This window comes from Lolium perenne, chromosome 1 (assembly GCF_019359855.2).
Source record: "Lolium perenne isolate Kyuss_39 chromosome 1, Kyuss_2.0, whole genome shotgun sequence".
NCBI classification, from domain to species: Eukaryota; Viridiplantae; Streptophyta; class Magnoliopsida; order Poales; family Poaceae; genus Lolium; species Lolium perenne.
The window spans coordinates 120,702,802-120,721,402 of NC_067244.2; the positions used below are offsets into that span (position 1 = coordinate 120,702,802).

The 18,601-nt window shown below is 42.6% G+C and overlaps 1 protein-coding gene across 5 annotated transcripts; it reads left to right on the forward strand.

The window, feature by feature from the left end:
- Positions 1–2,381: 2,381 nt before the first annotated feature.
- Positions 2,382–16,757, forward strand: LOC127300419 (uncharacterized). Of its 5 annotated transcripts, XR_007851237.2 has the most exons (33): positions 2,382–2,685; positions 3,616–3,703; positions 4,656–4,764; positions 4,856–4,954; positions 5,548–5,590; positions 6,124–6,195; positions 6,283–6,378; positions 6,476–6,709; positions 6,779–6,962; positions 7,113–7,224; positions 7,315–7,401; positions 7,611–7,749; positions 8,532–8,622; positions 8,749–8,811; positions 8,904–9,013; positions 9,122–9,229; positions 9,475–9,548; positions 10,400–10,475; positions 10,791–11,009; positions 11,479–11,550; positions 12,411–12,482; positions 12,573–12,637; positions 12,719–12,821; positions 12,886–13,017; positions 13,141–13,284; positions 13,866–13,973; positions 14,058–14,108; positions 14,648–14,725; positions 14,808–14,921; positions 15,518–15,714; positions 15,844–15,913; positions 16,036–16,342; positions 16,420–16,757. XR_007851237.2 is itself a non-coding variant. In XM_051330535.2 (32 exons), exons 1-32 carry the CDS (start codon positions 2,599–2,601, stop codon positions 16,222–16,224), a joined length of 3,483 nt encoding a protein of 1,160 aa, XP_051186495.1. In that variant the 5' UTR covers positions 2,382–2,598; the 3' UTR covers positions 16,225–16,757. The 5 variants fall into 5 exon arrangements, 4 of the variants coding, with proteins under 4 accessions (XP_051186495.1, XP_051186487.1, XP_051186502.1 ...); XM_051330535.2 differs by having other exon boundaries at positions 9,125–9,229; positions 16,036–16,757; XM_051330527.2 differs by having other exon boundaries at positions 2,392–2,685; positions 16,036–16,757.
- Positions 16,758–18,601: the final 1,844 nt, after the last annotated feature.

Consider the following 18,601-nt stretch of genomic DNA (forward strand, 5'->3'; position numbering starts at 1 on the left):
GCAGGCGCGGGAGGCGGAGGCGGACGCATACATCGTCGACCTCTCCGACTAGAAGTCGCGATCCATTTAGGATCAATTCAATATGCATATATGTTGATCCGTATGTATGATCGACTATCTATGAACTATGACTATGAACAAGTTTCCCGGGGTTTTAAATTTACGAATTTACGGGGTGAGATACGGGGTCTGCTAGACGGAACGATCTATCTAGGAGCACTTTTTTATACGGGGTGAAATACTCGCGTTTTACGGGGCAGAAAAGTAAGGGGCCTGTTAGACATGCTCTAAGACTTGTCTCAAACAATTATAGTACTAAGAAAAGCACTTGGTCATTCCTCTCCCGGGTCGCTCTCGCGCGAGCGGCTCCGGAGAGCCCCAACCCTAAACAGAAAAAGGCCCCAAATCTCCTCCTCCTCCCGGCCGCTGCCGGCGCCGGCGCCGGCGGTGGCGGCGGCACCGGCCGTCGAAGGCGGCGGGCAGGGCTCGGCGCGCCAGGCGGGTTCCCTGGCGCGGAGGGAGACGCCACAAGGGCTGCGAGGTGGTGGCGGTGGGAGGTCGGCGGCGCGGGTCTGGAGGTCGTCGCCGACGCACGACGAAGCCCACAGACGAGCGGAGGTCCTCGACTGGGCAAGCAGCAAGGAGAGGAGAGGGAGGACGCGGCGGAGCGGTCAGGTGGCGGCGCGGCTAGATCCCATCCAGGGGACGGCGAGGCGGGAGGATGCGTGGCCAGGGCGGAGTGCCCGGGCGCATCAGCCGCCTTCCCTGTGCTGGGGTCGAGCAGCGGGGCTCCCCGGCGGTTGCGGCGTGGCGCGGCGGGGCTTCAAGGAGTCGGAGGCGCAAGACCCAATCTTGGGGGCGGCGGAGCGGAGGACGCCTTGCCAGGGCGGAGTGCCCTGGTGCGTCGGTCGTCCGCCCCGGTGTTGGGGTCGGGCTGCGATGCCTCTCGGTGGTGCCGGCGTGGGAGCTGGTGGTTGGAGCGGGCTCGGTCTGCGCTTCTCGGGCCAGATGTTGGCAGTGCCTGGAGCGGGTGTGCCGGAGACGACCTGGCCTTCCCCGGAGGTGGTGGGGAGTGCTGCGCTATTTTCGTCTAGGCTGAAGCTGGTGGCTTGGGCCGTCGTGCTGGAGACCACGGCTTTTTGTGACCATGATGTGGAGGAGCTGCGGTGGCGGCGGTGTGTCTCTCCATGGACAGGTTTGCCCCAAATCTCGGAGGCTCGGAGTCGTGCGACGATGCGGACGAAGGTCTTGCCCAACTCGTTGGGCCGGCGGCGACGGCGCCCGCGGGTGTCGTGCCCCTCTCTCGACTAGCCGGTGTGGTGTGTGTGCTACTTGTGGTAACGTGTTCTTGTACTCAAACCTCTGCCTTCTATATATAAAGATATGGTAAGTCCTTGGCGTACTCTGAAAAAAAAGACTTGTGTCAAACCAAATACCTACCACACGTACTTAGGTTTGGTTCTGTTGTTCTTATTACCCCTTGCAACCAAACAAGTCCATAGCGTTCCGATGCCAACGTTCCAGGAGTAAATATAGTTAAACTCAAGGAGACCATCATGGTTACAGCCTGGTATTTGTGGTGGATTAGAAGGAGACGAACGCACAATGAAGCGGTTCCACCGACATACAAGTGTAAGTTATCCATACTTTCCATTACTGCCCACGCAGGTACTCGACAGTCAAGGTTAGGCCAAGGCGGGGAAGCTACTTGGTCGAGACCAGAAGCCCGTACTATGAAGCTTAATGTTGATGCATCATTTCATGTGGAAGAAAAAGCGGGAGCGATAGGGGCGGTGATTCGTGACTATGAAGGAAGATTTGTAGCAGCAAAAACTATGTTATTATCACATGTGGCGTCAGCTGCAATGGGGGAGGCGGTGGCTATGCGTGAGGGTTTAAGTCTTGCAGAATCTTTGGGATGTGCTCGGCTAATTGCAGAATCGGATTCCCTAGAAACAATCCAAGCCTGCTCGGGGGAACAACGCTGGTGGAATGAGTGTTCAGCTATATTTGCTGATTGTGTTGACAAAGTGGTATCCATCGGTGAAGTTTCCTTCAAGTTCTGTCCAAGAGAAGCAAATCAAGTGGCTCATGAGTTAGCTCGTCATAGTTTTGATAGTAAAAGCTCTTGTACTTGGGACGATGATCCCCCTAGGTTCCTCTTAGATAAGCTGTTAAATGATGTAACCAAACTTTGATTTGTGGCGGCAAGTTTCAGACGCACTCTTTTCCTTACCAGGGTACCTAAGGGGATTGGAAGGTTTTTAATGAGGCGGCTTGCTAGCTTAATATATGATGAGTTTTTTTTTAAAAAAAAGTCCATAGCGTGGCCCAAACATTTCAATACCGATTCCAATTAATTAATTAGGTAATTCCACATTTCCACCCCGGAGCCATCGACATCGAGGCACTCCCTGTGTTCCGCCCCCAAACCTGAAGAAAACCATCAGGCTGTCCGCCTCCGCCTCCGCCTCGCTCCCTCCCCAAACTCCTACACCCCGGCGGCGGCGGCTTCAAGCCCTAAGCCAGCGCCGCCGGGAGCGCACGCACGCATACAGCCGCCGCGATCCCAAGCAGCAGCCGCCGCCCGCCGCCGCCATGGAGGGCTTCCCTGGCGGCACCCCCGATGCGCAACAGCTCCATGCCACCATGCTCGCCATCGAGCAGGCCTGCTCCCTCATCCAGGTTGGGGCCCTTTACAGCCCGCTGCCGCCCACGTTTTCACCCTGCTTAATTCACTACTTCCGTCCCTTGGCGCGGCTAGCTAGCGCTCTGTATTTCTTCTGTGTCTCCGTGTAGATTTGGTCCTCATGTGGGCAGTGGCTTCTGCCCCGACTCTGCCGTGTTCTGACGGAGGAAGAGCTTATGTTGTTCAGATGCTGTGGCATTTTGATTGCGTTGAGGTTTAACGACGGATTGGGCGCTTTTGAGTTGGTTTCGTAATTTAGGTGTCTCGGTGTCTATAAAATTTGGTCAGGTGAGGTACTCCGATTCCTCATCGACTAAAGGAAAAGACACAGTTCTGTTGGCATGGAAAATTATACTGGTCTCTGGGGACATTTTTTTGAAATTGGCATCACAGATTCTAAGTATGCGATTTCTATGCTAGGGGATATTTTCCTGTCACTCCTGTCAGGTGCAAGGAAGATTTACTGATAATTAATCTTGATCTACTTGTTCATTGCCTGGTCACAAGTTCCTTAGTTTGAACGTTTTACAATTTCCATCTAGTGATTGGGCTAGCAATTTCTATCGATCAATGAGTTTGCGGTTTTGTATTTCAAGTAAATTTGTACGCACTCTACTAAGCTTACTGTGGTTTGGTTTGTCATTTGCTTATGTAAGAGTCTGCACGATGCTGATTTTATATTGATCATCTTGTTTTTGTTTTGACACTTGGATATGCATTGTTTGATTTTCTGTAACTGACCAAGTTATCTCAATGATATGATAACTGTCAATGTGATAACCTTGGTTGGTTCACCTAATGTCGCATCGGGACATTGATTTAATGAACATCGAGCCATTTTCCTTTCTATAGATGTTTCATCCATTTACTACGAACTTTACTTAGGAGATAAGTACATAACCTTTCGATTTTGCATGGTTTTTCAGGTGCACATGAATCCGTCTGAAGCGGAAAAAGTTCTATGTTCACTCCATTCATCTCTGATGCCTTATCAAGCTTGCAGGTTTATTCTTGGTATGTTGTTGTACATCTGCACAGCTGCGCCTCTACAATGACTGGAGTCGATTTTTTCGACAAGGCTTAAGATATTTTCAGTTTTGATGTGGATTTCTTAGTACTGTAGGAGCTAGGACTTCTTTTATCAGCAGAATTGCCCAACTTGTAAACTTTGTACTGTGCAATTTTTCTTTCCTTTCCTTTGATTTCGAAACAAGAATCAACTGTTGTAAAATGCCCTCATCTTATTTCTCCAAATTCAGTTTGTAGGCCAACTCAATTCATTTGTTAGTTATTTTTCTTGTAAGCCTATGCCAGTTGTACTTGTACTTCACTGTTTGCATAAATGTAGTGATCTACTATTTGATGCACGCTTGCTAAGAAAGATAAAGTTAAGTGGGGGCTTAGTTGCCTTGAAGTGTCGTATGAACTCAACAGTAATGTAGAACTAACATGAACAAGCTGGGATGTAATTGTCCTTGCGTGCAAAATTTACTTCCTCAATGAAGGGCGTCATATGCATTGTTTGTTCAAATGCCAGATCAAACGAATCTGTTTATATCTTGTCCAAATCTTTAAGAACTATGCATAACTATTACAGGGGAACATAGCTGTTTGCATAAATGTAGTGATCTACTATTTGATGCATGCTTGCTAAGAAAGATACAAGTTAAGTGTGGGCTTAGTTGCCTTGAAGTGTCGTATGAACTCAACAGTAATGTAGAACTAACATGAACAAGCTGGGATGTAATTGTCCTTGCGTGCAAAATTTACTTCCTCAACGAAGGACGTCATATGCATTGTTTGTTCAAATGCCAGGTCAAACGAATCTGTTTATATCTTGTCCAATCTTTAAGAACTATGCATAAGCATAACTATTACGGGGGAACATAGCGACATATATTTCTGTTATGCCATGTGAAAACACTGATGAGTTGAAACTAAGAATTTCCTTCTCCGGTTCTCCCAGAGACATCCCTAATGCCAAATGCGAGATTCCAAGCTGCTGGAGCAATTGGTGATGCTGCTATAAGGGAGTGGGGAATTCTAACAGACGAGAACAAAAGAAGCCTAATACTGTGAGTTTTTTATGGGAAATTTTAAGCTTGTACTTATTGTGTGATGCAACAAAAGAAGCTTGTGTTTAATATAATTCACCCAATGTTGTAGATATTGCCTGAACTACGTGATGGAGCATGCAGGTTCCCCTGATGGCTATGTGCAATCAAAAGTTTCTGCCGTGTCAGCTAGATTACTAAAAAGAGGCTGGTTCGTTTTTATTTTTCTGCTTACTCCAGTGTAGTTGAATGTATCTTTTGCTTATGGCACTTTGCCTCTTCGTATTAGCATGTTCTTAGCTTCCGTTTACAGAAAGCATGGTTTTTATTTACTGTTCTTTCCCTGTTTACTGTCAAAGAGGATTCATTAGGTTGCTGAATATATGTTTATTGGTGCATATTGTTACATTTGTTGGGTTACCAGGTTGGGTTTGATTTACTGCAGGTATTGTTTTTAGATTGATGCAACTTTCATAAAGATGAACTGTTGCAATAAGGGATAGATTAGTTATCTATTTCTGGTAGTAAAAAAGTTAGTTACTTAGCTTATCCCTGCACCATCTCGTGCAGGACAAAGATTGGTTATGGTATTTGGGTGATTGGGTTGTAGGATATCCTCCATGATGATTAGATGCACAAAAGGTGGTGATGCAGGAGGATATCTCCTAATTGTATGTTTATGGTGCATATAAATAATTATTTGATTTTAATTTTTTTTTTGCCCTCTAGTGTGCTTCAAGGCAATTGACTGTTTGAATATTTGATCAAAATGTATATGTGTTGATGTGGAATACATATTTGCAGGCTTGAGTTTCCGGACCAAGAAAAAGGCGCTATCTTCTTTGAGGTACAAATTTCTCTCAACAGTTAGACTGCTACAACTTCATCAGTGATGACGCTTAAGCTTTTTGGCTTTTAATGGTGTACACACGGGATATCCAAATTGCATTTTTCACAAACTTGCTATGCTGGACTGAAATATTTGAAGAAATCGAAATTGGTTTAGCTTATAAATGGGCCCACTAAATTGGCAATGATGTATGGCCTAAGCCATTTTGGCCTTTTAACGGCCATGCATCTTTCTACAAGCGAGGCATCCAGTTTTTTCTTAAATTGGCAATACTAGACTGAAATATATATGTACAGGAAGAAAACAAATTGGTAGAATTCATAAATGGGCCGATGGATGATTGAGATAGTTTTTCCTTGTCATTCTTCTCCACCCTTATGAGCAAACATGTCCAAACCCACTTATAGGTTCCCAAATCTATGTTTTATTTTCATAATTGTGCTCTGTATTTATCCTTTATTTTATAATTTTGATCACTTAAATTTCCCATTTATTTTATTTCTGAACGTACTGTTTGATATCCTTTTCAGGTTGAGCAGTCCATCCGGGGCATGCATGGGCCTAATCGACAGTTTGCTGGGATCAATTTCTTAGAAACCTTGGTAAGCTACTGTTCATGTAGGCTCATATGCTTGCTACCCATGTTTTCTGTTGCCCCAACTGACCCTTAAATTTCATGTTTGAGCTAGGTTTCAGAGTTTTCCCCTTCAACTGCTTCTTCTATGGGCCTGCCTAAGGAGTTCCATGAACAATGCCAATGGTCACTTGAAGTGAAGTTTCTGAAGGTTGCAGCATACTTTTTTTTCAGAATAATATCGTCCATGCCATGCCTTCTGAAACTGCTATTATTATGGTTCTGACATGCCATTTCCTGTTGCAAAGGACTTCTATGTCTGGGCACAAGCTGCTGTATTCAATACCGCAGACAAAATCTTGAATTCAAATGTAACTATACCTGAGGAGAAAGCATGTTCAGCGGCATTGCGCCTAATGCTTCAAATATTAAGCTGGAGCTTCAAGCCAACTTTGGAACATGAGAATTCAGATGCTAAGATAAAGTCTGGTTTGAGGAGCGATGCCATAAATCTGAAGAAATTTGAACGTTCATTGGTCAAGGTAAAGGCTTTTTAGTTATTTACATCTTTGCTCTGTTCACCTGATAAATGGTTACATTTTCTATTGTAGCCAGGGTCTTCGTGGACTGATGTTCTAATATCAAGTGCACATACTACCTGGGTTTTGAACTTCTACACTACCCTGCGCCAGAAGTACTCTTATGATACACTATGGGGCGATTCTCCTATTGCTGTTTCTTGCAGACAGGTCATAGTGCAATTATGCTCCTTGGCAGGCGCTGTTTTTCCTAATGGTATATGCCCATTTTAAACATCCTTTGTTTGTTTACTTCCGTGATTTACAAATTTGATGTTCATGAAAAGCTTCTTAATATTATATCAACCAGAAAATGAGAATATGTTAGCAATCGTGTCTATATGACATATTTGCTCTCTATTTTCAGATAATGGTGATGCACAGATTGAACACTTTATGCACATACTTTCTGCTGTTATCATGTGGATTGAACCTCCAAATGTCATTGCGGAATCAATTAGAAATGGCGGAAGCGAAAGGTTGTGCAGCAACCATGATCACAATCTTCCTTCAATCTGAGCAAACATTAAAAAAATACTGATGGGCATTATGATTTACTCTCTGTGCAGTGAGTTCATAGATGGTTGCCATGCCCTGCTTTCAGTGGCATCTTTGACTAACAGCTCACTTTTTGACAACCTCCTGAAATCGATAAGGTTAGTTATTGCACCTCATTTTTTTCCGTTCTTACTTGCTTTTTCTTTTCTATAAGGCAGTATAAGTTAATTGGTTGTATACTATATTAATAAACACATGCTAAACTGATAAGTCACCACTTTTAGTACCTTCAGGATTCTGTTTATACCATTTGTTTACCAGCTAAGGTTTGACTTACTGTTTTATTGTAATATGAACATGCTTGCAGGCAATATGGCACAATTAACCTGCTTTCCGCTTTGACATCCGAAGCTGTCAAGTCTGTTCTGGATAACCAGAATGAAGAAGAAACCTGGGGTTCAGATGCTCTAGATATATTGTTAGAAACATGGAATGTTATTCTGGGGGTATTGTCATTGATCTGTGCTTAACATTATGCATTTATGTTTTTATTCAACTCTCTTTATCAGTGCTTATTCCTAATTCCTGTCCAAAACTTGTATGTGATAATATTTGTTGGCTATTGTTGACATTTCTCTACTTCTTGTTAGTTGTATATGTTTTATTCCAGTGAAGTATATGGCACTGTCTCTAGGTTTACACTAGATTTTTTTACTGTGTCTCGGACATCATTGGCCCTAAGTCTTTCCTGGTTAAACACAACTTTACATGTTAAAATGTAATGTAAATCCCTTTGTTCAATCTGGACATTAGAGCAGAGGATTTGACCTCTGTGATTGGTTATCAAGTGTTTATCACTTAGCAGAATTGCTTGATGAGTTGTATATGCATGTTAACATGCTTATTACATCTTTATTTTTATGGAAAGCGTAGCATCTCTTCTCTTAAAAAAGTTGGTAATTCTATGTGCTTTTAGAGTTTACTTGACTTTGCAGAGCATGTACCTAACAAATCCCCACCATCAACCCTAACACCATATTCCCTTCCAATAGGGAAAAACTGTCTAATTGTTATCGCCGTTTTCCTTGGCAGCATGGAAGTGCTTGGCTTATCTTATTTGGTACATGGAAAACGGAGTTAAATATGACATGATTTTTGTTACACGCTGTCCATATACCTAACTAATATTAGTGTACTTATGTTGGTTAAAATAGCTCATCCTGCCATTTTATTGACTGTAAACCATTAATTACTGCTTATGATTCATTTCAATCCTGTCTATACACAGGAAGCTGATGCTGATAAAAGTCCTATGTCAGCTGATGGAGCACTCGCAGCTTCAAATTTGTTTAAGATCATTGCAGAGTCACATTTGAAGGGTTTGCTACTTTTTTCCATTTAAACTTACTGTTGACGATATTGATAATTATGAATACAAAGTACTTTGTCTGCTGTTCTCATGTCCGGCTGATGCATATTGACTGCCCTTCTTTTCTTTGGCATAGCTGCTGCTGATTCTGCATTTGAAGATAATGATGACGCTGAATACTTTCATGTTTCTGTTTCAAGTATGTTAACAAATTCCTTCTAAAATATTTACTATTCTGTGCCCCTCCTGTTTGGGGTACCTTTATACTAATGAAGTAACTGCTTGGTCCAGAGCGTGATGAGCAGTTGGCCTTGTATGCTCTGATTGCACGAGCAGCTGCTGACACCGCCATACCCTTTCTTGAGCAATTATTTTCTGAGCGGTTTGCACGGCTAAGTCAGGTCTCCTTGTTAGCTAGATCTTGTGCTTTATCTTAGATACGTATATGTCCCTGCTACGATACAGTTCACACTGTTCTCTATTTGACCGGAACTTCACACTATTCTTAGCAGGCAGATGTCCAGAATGACCCCACACGAACATTGGAGGAGCTGTATTGGCTGCTGCTGATTACCAGTCATGTCCTAACTGATTCAGGCGAAGGAGAAACACTGCTTGTAAATAATTTGAAGCTCCCTTCTTTTACTAATGTTTCCAAATTTTACAAGTTATCCTGAATATTGTATTTGCACTTTCGATCTGCTGGCATAGTGCCTGCAATCTTCAATTCCAACTTGTTCAGAGGCTTAAATGCTGCACTGGATGCACTGTGTTTTTGCAATTTGCTGTTGCATTTATGCCCATCAGCTAAGATGCATATCTTTACTCTCAAAACTCTCACTATTGGTTATATGTTTGACAGATTCCTGAAGCTTTACAGGCTGGATTCCCCAATGTAGTTGAAGTAGCACAGCATCCTGTAGTTACATTATCATGGTAATAGCTTTTGCGTTTTGGTTACTTAGCAGAGCTTTCTATTCTGGATAATGCATTCATCGTTGATCTTATACCTGTTTCTGTATTTGGCATTAACATAAATATTTCGGAAAACCAGTTTTAATTTATGGCAATGGTAGAATCAGCTAGTCTACCTGGTCTAGGGCGTAGATTGTAGGGGTGGAAGTGTGCTGGACGAGGGAGAGGAAGGCGGCGCCGGCGGTTGGCCGCCGTCGCGAGGTTGGAGGAAGGCGGCGCAAGGGGAAGAAGCGGCGGCTAGGGCAGGGAAGACCGACTCCTCAAGGAGTCGGCAGTAACGATCTATAAGATCAGTTTATTGCCTGGTTTCTCACGTACGTTTTACAGCAGTATAAATAAGCTAATGAAAAGGATAAATGGGCTAAGCCCCTAATTTAGGCCCACTAATGGGCTTCCTCCTGCTACAGGCCAAACCGGTCATAACAGGCAACTTCTACTTTTAGCATGGCATAGATTTATTTGACACTACTAGTCCCTGCCTATTTTTCCTGTTCTCACAATTTATCGCTGGCTAAATGCTTTCCCTATTATGCAACTATGTATATCATCTAATTAAATTCAGTATTCAGAAATAAGTTACACAAGCATGCCCCAAGTTGACCCAAGCCATCTATGGTATCCAGAAACATATTTTTATTTACCAAGGCCTCATAGTAAATATTTTATCTGATGTCACGCAACTTTATGTTATAGGTTTCTAGCCTGAATTTTCATCCACTTCATGGATAATGTAAATTTAGGCCTATCCATCCAAGTTTTAAGCTACTGGGATTGCGATACAACGTGATTTGTTGACTCTCTTTGTTATGCAGGTCTATAATAAACTTTTCAAGACAATGTCTGGACTCAGGAATTAGAGGAAGGTACTTCAGTCCCCGGCTGATGGAGGTACTTTTTTGTACTACTATCAACGGACACCTTTATCTTCTATTAATTCTTTTGCTCTGGATGAGAATATACCAATAGTTTGCTATGCACAGAGTTATTTGGATTTTTTTTTCCATCCCCAAATGTCCCAAGTTTTTCTGTTACCTAGTTGGGGATATTATATGTTTTACTTACGAGAGTACAAGTATCTAGCTTTTCTTTATCCCATTCACCCCCTTCAACTTTTTATCTTTTAGATCACCTTTTTATACATTTTTGGACTTGTCATTTATTAAGATAATGGTCTTTCCCTAAGTTCTTTGTGACTGTTGGCAGGCAGTGATTTGGTTCTTGGCCAGATGGGTTGCAACCTATTTAGTACCGCTTGATGTTAGTAGAGAAATCGATAGTATGGGTAAACATGGATCCCAACATTCTAGAAAACTGCTGAACAGTTTTGCGTGGGAGAATAACCAAGGAGAGCTTGTTCTTGATTTTGTTGTTCTCATCTCAATGGTAGCACTTACTACATATCAGGGCGAAATTGAGCTGCAGGTAACCTGTACTTTACTAATAAATCTGCAAGAATGCATTAATTTTGCATCTACCTGTGAACGTATGCTTGTGTTTCTATGTTTTGCCATGCTAGTTATTGCTAATGAGTAATGACCAGCCTATGCAAAGTTTAAGAGTTCATAATGTTTTAGGCTTATCATGGTCTCCGTGATGCAGTTTTGACCTTTAGCTTCTATCACAATGTAGTTCTATAAAGAAGCACAACTTTAATACGGAGTATTAGATAAGTGTAGGAGGCTGTTCATTTTTTTTCATGCTTGCTAAATACCAAATACTTAGAATATATAAGTTATCAATTGCCAAAAGGTTTAATTAGAACATACTTTCAACAGTGGCAAGAATTTGTGAGTAGATGGAGCATTTGTTATTGATAGTTCACATGACAAAGGCATCTTTCTGGTTGCTCAGTGTGAAGGTTATCCCTAATCATTTGCTTTGATTTTATCAGACACTCACATGCCAAAAGCTACTTGCCACAGTTGTTCGACGGAAACACACATGTGCTTATGTTGTGCAGTTGGTAAGTCCAGATCAGCGGTTACAACCGATGTTATCATGCTAATTGTCGCATGTTCTTTAATAATATGCTATGCATTTTACTTTGCATGTGTTAAGTTTTTTTTTGTAGCACTTCTATCATCTTAGGTAATGTTTGCACCACCAGTACAAGCACACCAGGTTTCCATAGTAATAGCCAAGACTATATTAATGTTCGGTAATGAGGTAGACCAGAAATTTCTTTCCATTTGTGTACTTGTTTTGAAATATAAATGCAGTCAGCACTAGTTGCACACACTGAGCTGAATTTGTTCTGTTGTAGTGAACTTGAAAATAACAGGAAAAGTGGATACACCTGAAGCTACTTGCCAACAGAAATTATGTATGAACATTATGATACCAATGATGGTTTAATAAACACTACTACCTCCGTTCTAATAAATAAGGATTATATTATTTTGATAAGTCAAACCATATAAGTTCAACCAAGTTTTTACAAAAAATATTAACATGCAAAATACTCCCTCTGTCCCACCAAAAGTGTCTCAACTTTGTCAAAATATGGATGTATCTAGACACTATCTAGTAGGTAGATACATCCAAATTTTGACAAAATTGAGATACTTTTGGTGGGACGGAGGGAGTACATATTTTCATATGATATCTGTAGAATAACATATTTGTTGATAAGATTTATTTACAAGTTTGTTCAAACTTTAATTGGCTTGACTTTTGGAAAGAAATATAAGCCTTATTCATTGGGATAGAGGGAGTATAAAATATTTATGCAATGAAATACAACATGATTTTCCTTTCATTACCATCATTGATTTTCCCTGTTTTTTCTTATTGAATGTTTCATAACACTATGTGCTTTCTTAGGATTCATGGCGTGATCTTACAACAGCTTTTGCGAGTGGGCGTTCTTTATTTTCATTGAGTGGACGTTTACAGGTAACTGTTATTGCATGCACTCATCATACTGTTTTTTTTATCTTGTGCTTTCATGTTGTGAAGACCTTATGCTTTTGTTGCCACATACAGAGATCTCTAGCAGAAACACTTGCATGTGCAGCTTCCTGCATCAAGGATCCTGAGGCATCTGTGCAGTAAGCCCATTTTCAAGTGATGTCTGTTATCTTAAGGAATAGATGCAATAAATTTTACAGTGCCTGTGTTGGTTTCAAAAGGTATTTGAGAGACCTCATGGGACCAGTCGCAGGATGCCTAGTAGAAAATGCTAGCAGGAGTGATCTCAAATCTGTTGCACATCAACCAGATGTTATCTACATGGTGAGTCTGCATGTTCTTTCCTTTAAGCTCTTTAAGGCCAATATATAATGTGAAACAACTGTAGGTCTGTTGCCTATTGGAAAGGCTAAGAGGAGCTGCTAGAGCTACTCAGCCTCGCACTCAAAAGGTTCTGTTTGAGATGGGTCATACCGTGATGAACTCACTCTTGACTCTTCTGGAAGTGTACAAAAATCAGGTATTGTAACTCATCTGCCTGTCATGCATCCTATCACTCTTCATTTTTTTTTACATAGAATCACTTCATGCTTATATACATGTAAACCTTGAAGATCATACAATAACGTTCCTTGTTTTTTAGCCTGAAGTCATATACATGATACTCAAGTTCGTGGTTGACTTCATTGATGGTCAAGCTGTATTCCTGGATGGTAAGGAGACATCAGTCTTGATGAGCTTTTGCTTACGACTGCTCCAGATATACTCCTCGCATAATATTGGAAAGGTAAGAACAGGAATCCTTATTACTGCGTTATTCCGTATCAGAAAATTTTCTCCAATTGATGCTGCTAACGATTCTTGCTCTGAAAAACACGTGCACATGAGCGTTTTGTGTTCACACGCCCGCTCCATACATTTTTCCATGTTTGCATGGTACATGAGTCATGAGGTGTGAGCCCATTATCATGGTGGTGTGTTTTATGTGCTACAGGGCTTTTGCTTCTGAAAACCAGTATACAAAGGGATTGGCTCTAATCCAGACAAGCCCTTGGGGAATGTTTGGATGAGGGGAATTTCTTTGGGCTTTTGGGATGTTGTTAAACTGTTAAAGGGAACAGAGCGTCACTGATTATTGTGCTATTGGAGATAATAAGTTGCTCTCATCAAGTTTATAAATGAGAACTGACAAAAAAAAACTTGGCGCAACAGATGCAATATGGAGAAAAGCAAATGAACTTCTGTTTTGCAACTTTTCTAGTTGTAATTGTTGTGGAGTACTTCCTGACTGTAAAGTTACCATCTTGGGTGAAGTTGCAGAGAATGTTGTTCACAACCTGACCCTTATTGTTTATCTATTTTGCCTAGGTAATGCTCTCCCTGTCTTCAACTCTGCGCAGTGAGTCACAATCTGAAAAATATAAGGATCTGCGTGCTTTGCTTCGGCTTTTAACAAATATATGCTCCAAGGATTTGGTAAACCTTCGTCCTTACACACTGATGTGCGTTGTGTCTATCGGAAGATCCCCAGATGACTAAGTTGGATGTTGGCAAATGCAGGTGGGTTTCCTATCTGATAGCAACATTGAGGGCTCCCCAGATATTGCAGAGGTATGTTGCTTGATGTTTTTCCAATATCTTTTGTTTTCTTAATTAACTTGAACCGTACCTATATCTATCGAGAATCAATTCTTAACTGTTAGCACTTGTGGCCACCAATAGGAAATTCAATAAGCATAATTTTCATCCTCTGTCATTGGTAGCGTACTATTTTGTACTGGTCTCTCATGACCTCAAAACCACAAGAAAACTTTGGTCAGATAGGCAAAAATATACTGATTAACCTCGATTTGTAGTTATACAATTGGAGCTTTGCCAAGTTTTAAGTCCTTCATATACTGGCCTATCTGCAAGCTTTTGTTTGACCAGAAATGGCGCAGCTGGACTTGAGCCAGAGATATGGCCTTGAATAAGCCCTTTTTATATTCAGTGCATACTTATTTGTGGCCTAACCCCCAATAGGACATACGGTTGCCATACATGAGGTTTATAGAAGGAAAGTTTCTGGAGGAAAAAGACTAGAAGAGTGTTATGTTATCAGGACATGGAAGAGTTAACTGCATTTACTAGTTTGTTTATTACTTTTGCAGGTCATCTATGTTGGTCTTGATATTGTGACTCCCTTGATATCTTTGGACCTTCTTAAGTACCCTAAACTCAGTCGTGATGTAAGTGGCTTTTGTTTCATTTTTCTTCTAGTAAAATATAATGGCAATCAAATATGCTAACAGTTAGTTGGTTCCTCCGCAGTATTTTATACTGATGTCACACTTGTTGGAAGTGTACCCTGAGAAGGTTGCTCACTTAAACAGGGATGCTTTTGGAAGAATTATTGGCAGTCTTGAATTTGGCCTGCGCAATCAGGCAAGAACATCTCACATGGCTGCATTTACTACGCTGTTGTGTTATCAGTCAATCGGCATAATTCATTTTGGGCTAGCTAAATTTCGTTTTAGCCGAGTGAAACTACAAGCTTGTCTTACTTCTGCTTAATGTTTCAAATAGCAGCCACACTGTTTGCAGTGAGCTACTGAGGAGTTGGTACCAAATGAACCTTGCTTGGTTACATGGCATCCCTACATTACCTTCTTCTACCAAATGACTCTTGCATTCGGTTTCTCTATGAATCTATGTTCAACTTTCTATATCTTTCTAATTTGCTATGACGAAAACCTAAATGTGCAATCACTCTTGAACTGATATAAGGTGATCTGAGCAAACCTTCAGTGTTTAAAATCATGAAAAATATGATGCATAATATAAGATGGTTCTGTTTTGTGAAATGAGGTATAATTGGGGAATTACAATGAATAATCAGATGTATGCTGGTCTGTCACTTGTCTATAAATCTCGTCCGATCTATAATATGTGAAGCACTTGCAATTGTTGTACATTCTATAAAGAAGTACATCCTTTATTCTTCAGCTGACATAGCTAGGTTTGTTTTGTCCATGTTGCAGGATAGCGATGTTGTTGAGAGGTGCCTGGCAGCAGTAAATGCTCTTGCTTCATACCATTTCAAAGAAAGAATTGGAGGGAGAGGAGGACTTAGTTCACAGCTTATGGAATCTGAAGGATCAAATGGCAAGCTACAGGAAAGCATATCAAGCCACTTCTTGAGGCTTCTCCTGCAATTACTTCTGTTTGAAGATTTCAGGTGAGCTCCACATCTCGACATTCAGCAGATTTAGGATATCATAACTTCATTTTTTTTCTTACTGTTTCAGTTACTTTTTAGTTGATCCAGGTCTATGTACATGTCTGATATCTTGTGTGACTGTTGCAGAATGGAATTAGCAGGGTCTGCTGCAGATGCTTTGCTTCCTTTGCTTTTCTGTGAACAGGAGTTATATCAGGTCCATTCTTAACATGTTTCTAATAGGCTAACAGTTATCAGATCAAGTACAATACTGAGGCTTAGTTCTTGTTATTTGCCATGTGTTCTCATCATATCTCTCTCTCTCTCTCCCCCCTGCAGAGGCTGGTCCATGAGTTGCTTGAGAAACAGCAGAATCCGACTGTGAAATCAAGGCTGGCAGTTGCTTTCCATAATCTTACAAGCTCTAACAATCTCTCAAGCACGCTTGACCGTCCAAATCGGCAGAAATTCAGGAAAAATCTCCGTACTTTCTTAGGCGAGGTCTCAAGCTTCATGCAGATAAAGTAACCGTGACGATAGGAAAACAGTGATGTCTGGTCGATACATGGAAGATCTTTCGCCATTGTGGCAGGAGTGCATGTGTGCATATTGCGGCTGAACATAGTGGCAGGAGTGCTGGCACGAGGTAGAGAAATGCAGTCTCATCATTTGTTGAAGGGATAGTTGAAACAGAAATGACTGGAACATGTTGAAATGTTCCAGGATCAGCGTCCGTGGCTGCATTCGGTGGTGAAGAATTGGATGGCCGCACATGAGATTCGTCGTGTAAATTTTGTTGGGAGTCGATGTCATGTAGAAAAGGTGGGCATTTTGTTGCATCCTGTACTTTTGCTCAGCTTTCGCATTTCCCCCACATAGGACTACAACTTTGGAGGAAACGATTCTGCACCAGCTGGTGTGTGTGTCCGTAACTTGTGCCCGTCCCCTTCAAACTATATCCAGCTCCCTAGTGTCAGAAGATTAAAATGTTAGGCCTGCCTTTACAATGCTCATTTGTTCAGGTTCCTTTTGAAAACGAGTTGTGTAAATTACTGTGTCCAGGGCAACCTCTTCGCATCGCTGTAATCCTAGGATTCCCACAGGTATCCTTCGCCTGGAACTAAAGAGCGAAATGATGAGCAGTGTCATCGCTAAAGATCTTCAGCGTTCTGCACCAGATTTGGCTGGTCTTTATGTACGCGCCATAACTCCTTGGATATAATCATGCCAAAACTGCCGCAGGGGCCCCATGTGTCGCTGGCATTTGTGGATTGTGAGCCCATTTGCTGTGTGGATCCCTGGACTTTAGTGGCGCTCACTGTCTATAGCTAACAAGCTGTCGCGTGTCGGTGGATGCATTCCCTGCTATTGCCGTGGCTGGATAGATAGATAGATCGTCGGTCGAACATTCTGTGCGAAGCACTCTGAACGACGCTCTCGATTCGATCGAACTCAGGTTATACGTCCTATGTGGAAAACCCAAATCAGGCTCTCGATTCGAATTCAGGTTTCCCGGTTAATTAGCATCGCTGGCAGGGAAATCATTTGAGGCCTAGTTTAGAAGGCGAGTATTTTGTCTGGCTCGCTCAGAAATTCCATCTTCTTCTGCTGTAAACATCTGTGCATGCCAAGCACGCTCGATAAACTCTCTTCCAAAAAAATCCTCAGTATTTTTGTTCAAAATATGGCGAAGAACTCTGAAAAAAAACCCAAAAAAAAGCATAGAAGAGAAGGAAGACTCACGTGACAAAGCTGATTGGTCATGGGCGCATCGGCGCTGCCAGCAGGACATCGTACGAAGAGAGAAAACAACATTATAATCCCCTCCATTGGGCCGACGCCGACAGAGATCCCTCCTCTAAATTCCCAACGTTAATCATCTACAGTAGTACTGCTTGCTAGTTTAAGAAAATATCCGAGGCGATCTAAGCCTTGCTTTGGTGGGTTGCGAACCAAACCTACGAGGTTTAAGGGCATCTCCAACTGGCGACTTATATTAAACGCCGAAAGTGATCACACACGTCCGTTTACGTTGCCCCTGGATATGAAAATGATCGTTTTTTACCGCGCGTCCGTTTGCCCAGAGTGTGCCCTCGCCCCTCACCGCTGCTTCCGGCATGCCTCTGAAAAAGAAGGCCACGACGTTGCCGAAGCCCCATAAGGCACCATTGAAGGAGAAGGTGACGATCATGTCGGAGGAGGAATGGCGGACCCACCATTACCGGTGTCGGATTGTGACGGCGGACCGGCGGAGGCGTCGCTTGGCCGCAGATGCTTTCCCATCACCGGACGCAGTCGCGGGGGCCAAGCCGACGTCTTCAGAAGGAGCACATCCTCCTCGTCTCCGACCTTCTTCACCGAGCCGTTGTTGTCGCAGATGCTCTTCACCCCCGAGTTCGGTGACATCGATGTGACAGTCGATCACACCTCCACGTTCTCGCATGTGACAGAGCCGTGAAGCGGGGGCTTCCTCCTCGACCTCAACAGTTCCTACACCGACTTGCTTGCTATGCGCGCGAGGAACTGGTAGTGGCAGTGAAGGCGGGCACATGACCGACGACACCATCTTTCCTCGCTGCCTCTTCGACAAGAGTAGCAACGCCCACTGCTTGTTTGACAATACGTCTGGCACGCGCTACGACTCCGACAAGGTATAAGGCCACATCGCGGGCTAAGACACATGTATAATGCAATGAATGGGCGCCAAAATGTTGAAAATTTGCGTGTGTGCAGGTCCTTGGAGGCCAAAATCTTGGGTGACCTAATCTGAGGCGGCCGACAGGCTGAGCCCATCCTAGATGATGGCTAAGGAGGGCGACGAGGAAGAAGAAGCCGACGTGGTTCGACGCCATTACCAAGACAAGAAAACGCCGGACCGACACACATGGTCCAAGGTGGAATTCAT

What these genes read in the sequence shown, in the direction of transcription:
- LOC127300419 (XM_051330527.2), top strand. Translation starts at nt 2,599, where the DNA reads ATGGAGGGCTTCCCTGGCGGCACCCCCGATGCGCAACAGCTCCATGCC. An exon ending in AGAAATGGCGGAAGCGAAAG is followed by an intron (nt 7,225 to 7,314) that starts GTTGTGCAGCAA and finishes CTCTCTGTGCAG; the next exon opens with TGAGTTCATAGATGGTTGCC. An exon ending in GCTCCCCAGATATTGCAGAG is followed by an intron (nt 14,109 to 14,647) that starts GTATGTTGCTTG and finishes TTACTTTTGCAG; the next exon opens with GTCATCTATGTTGGTCTTGA.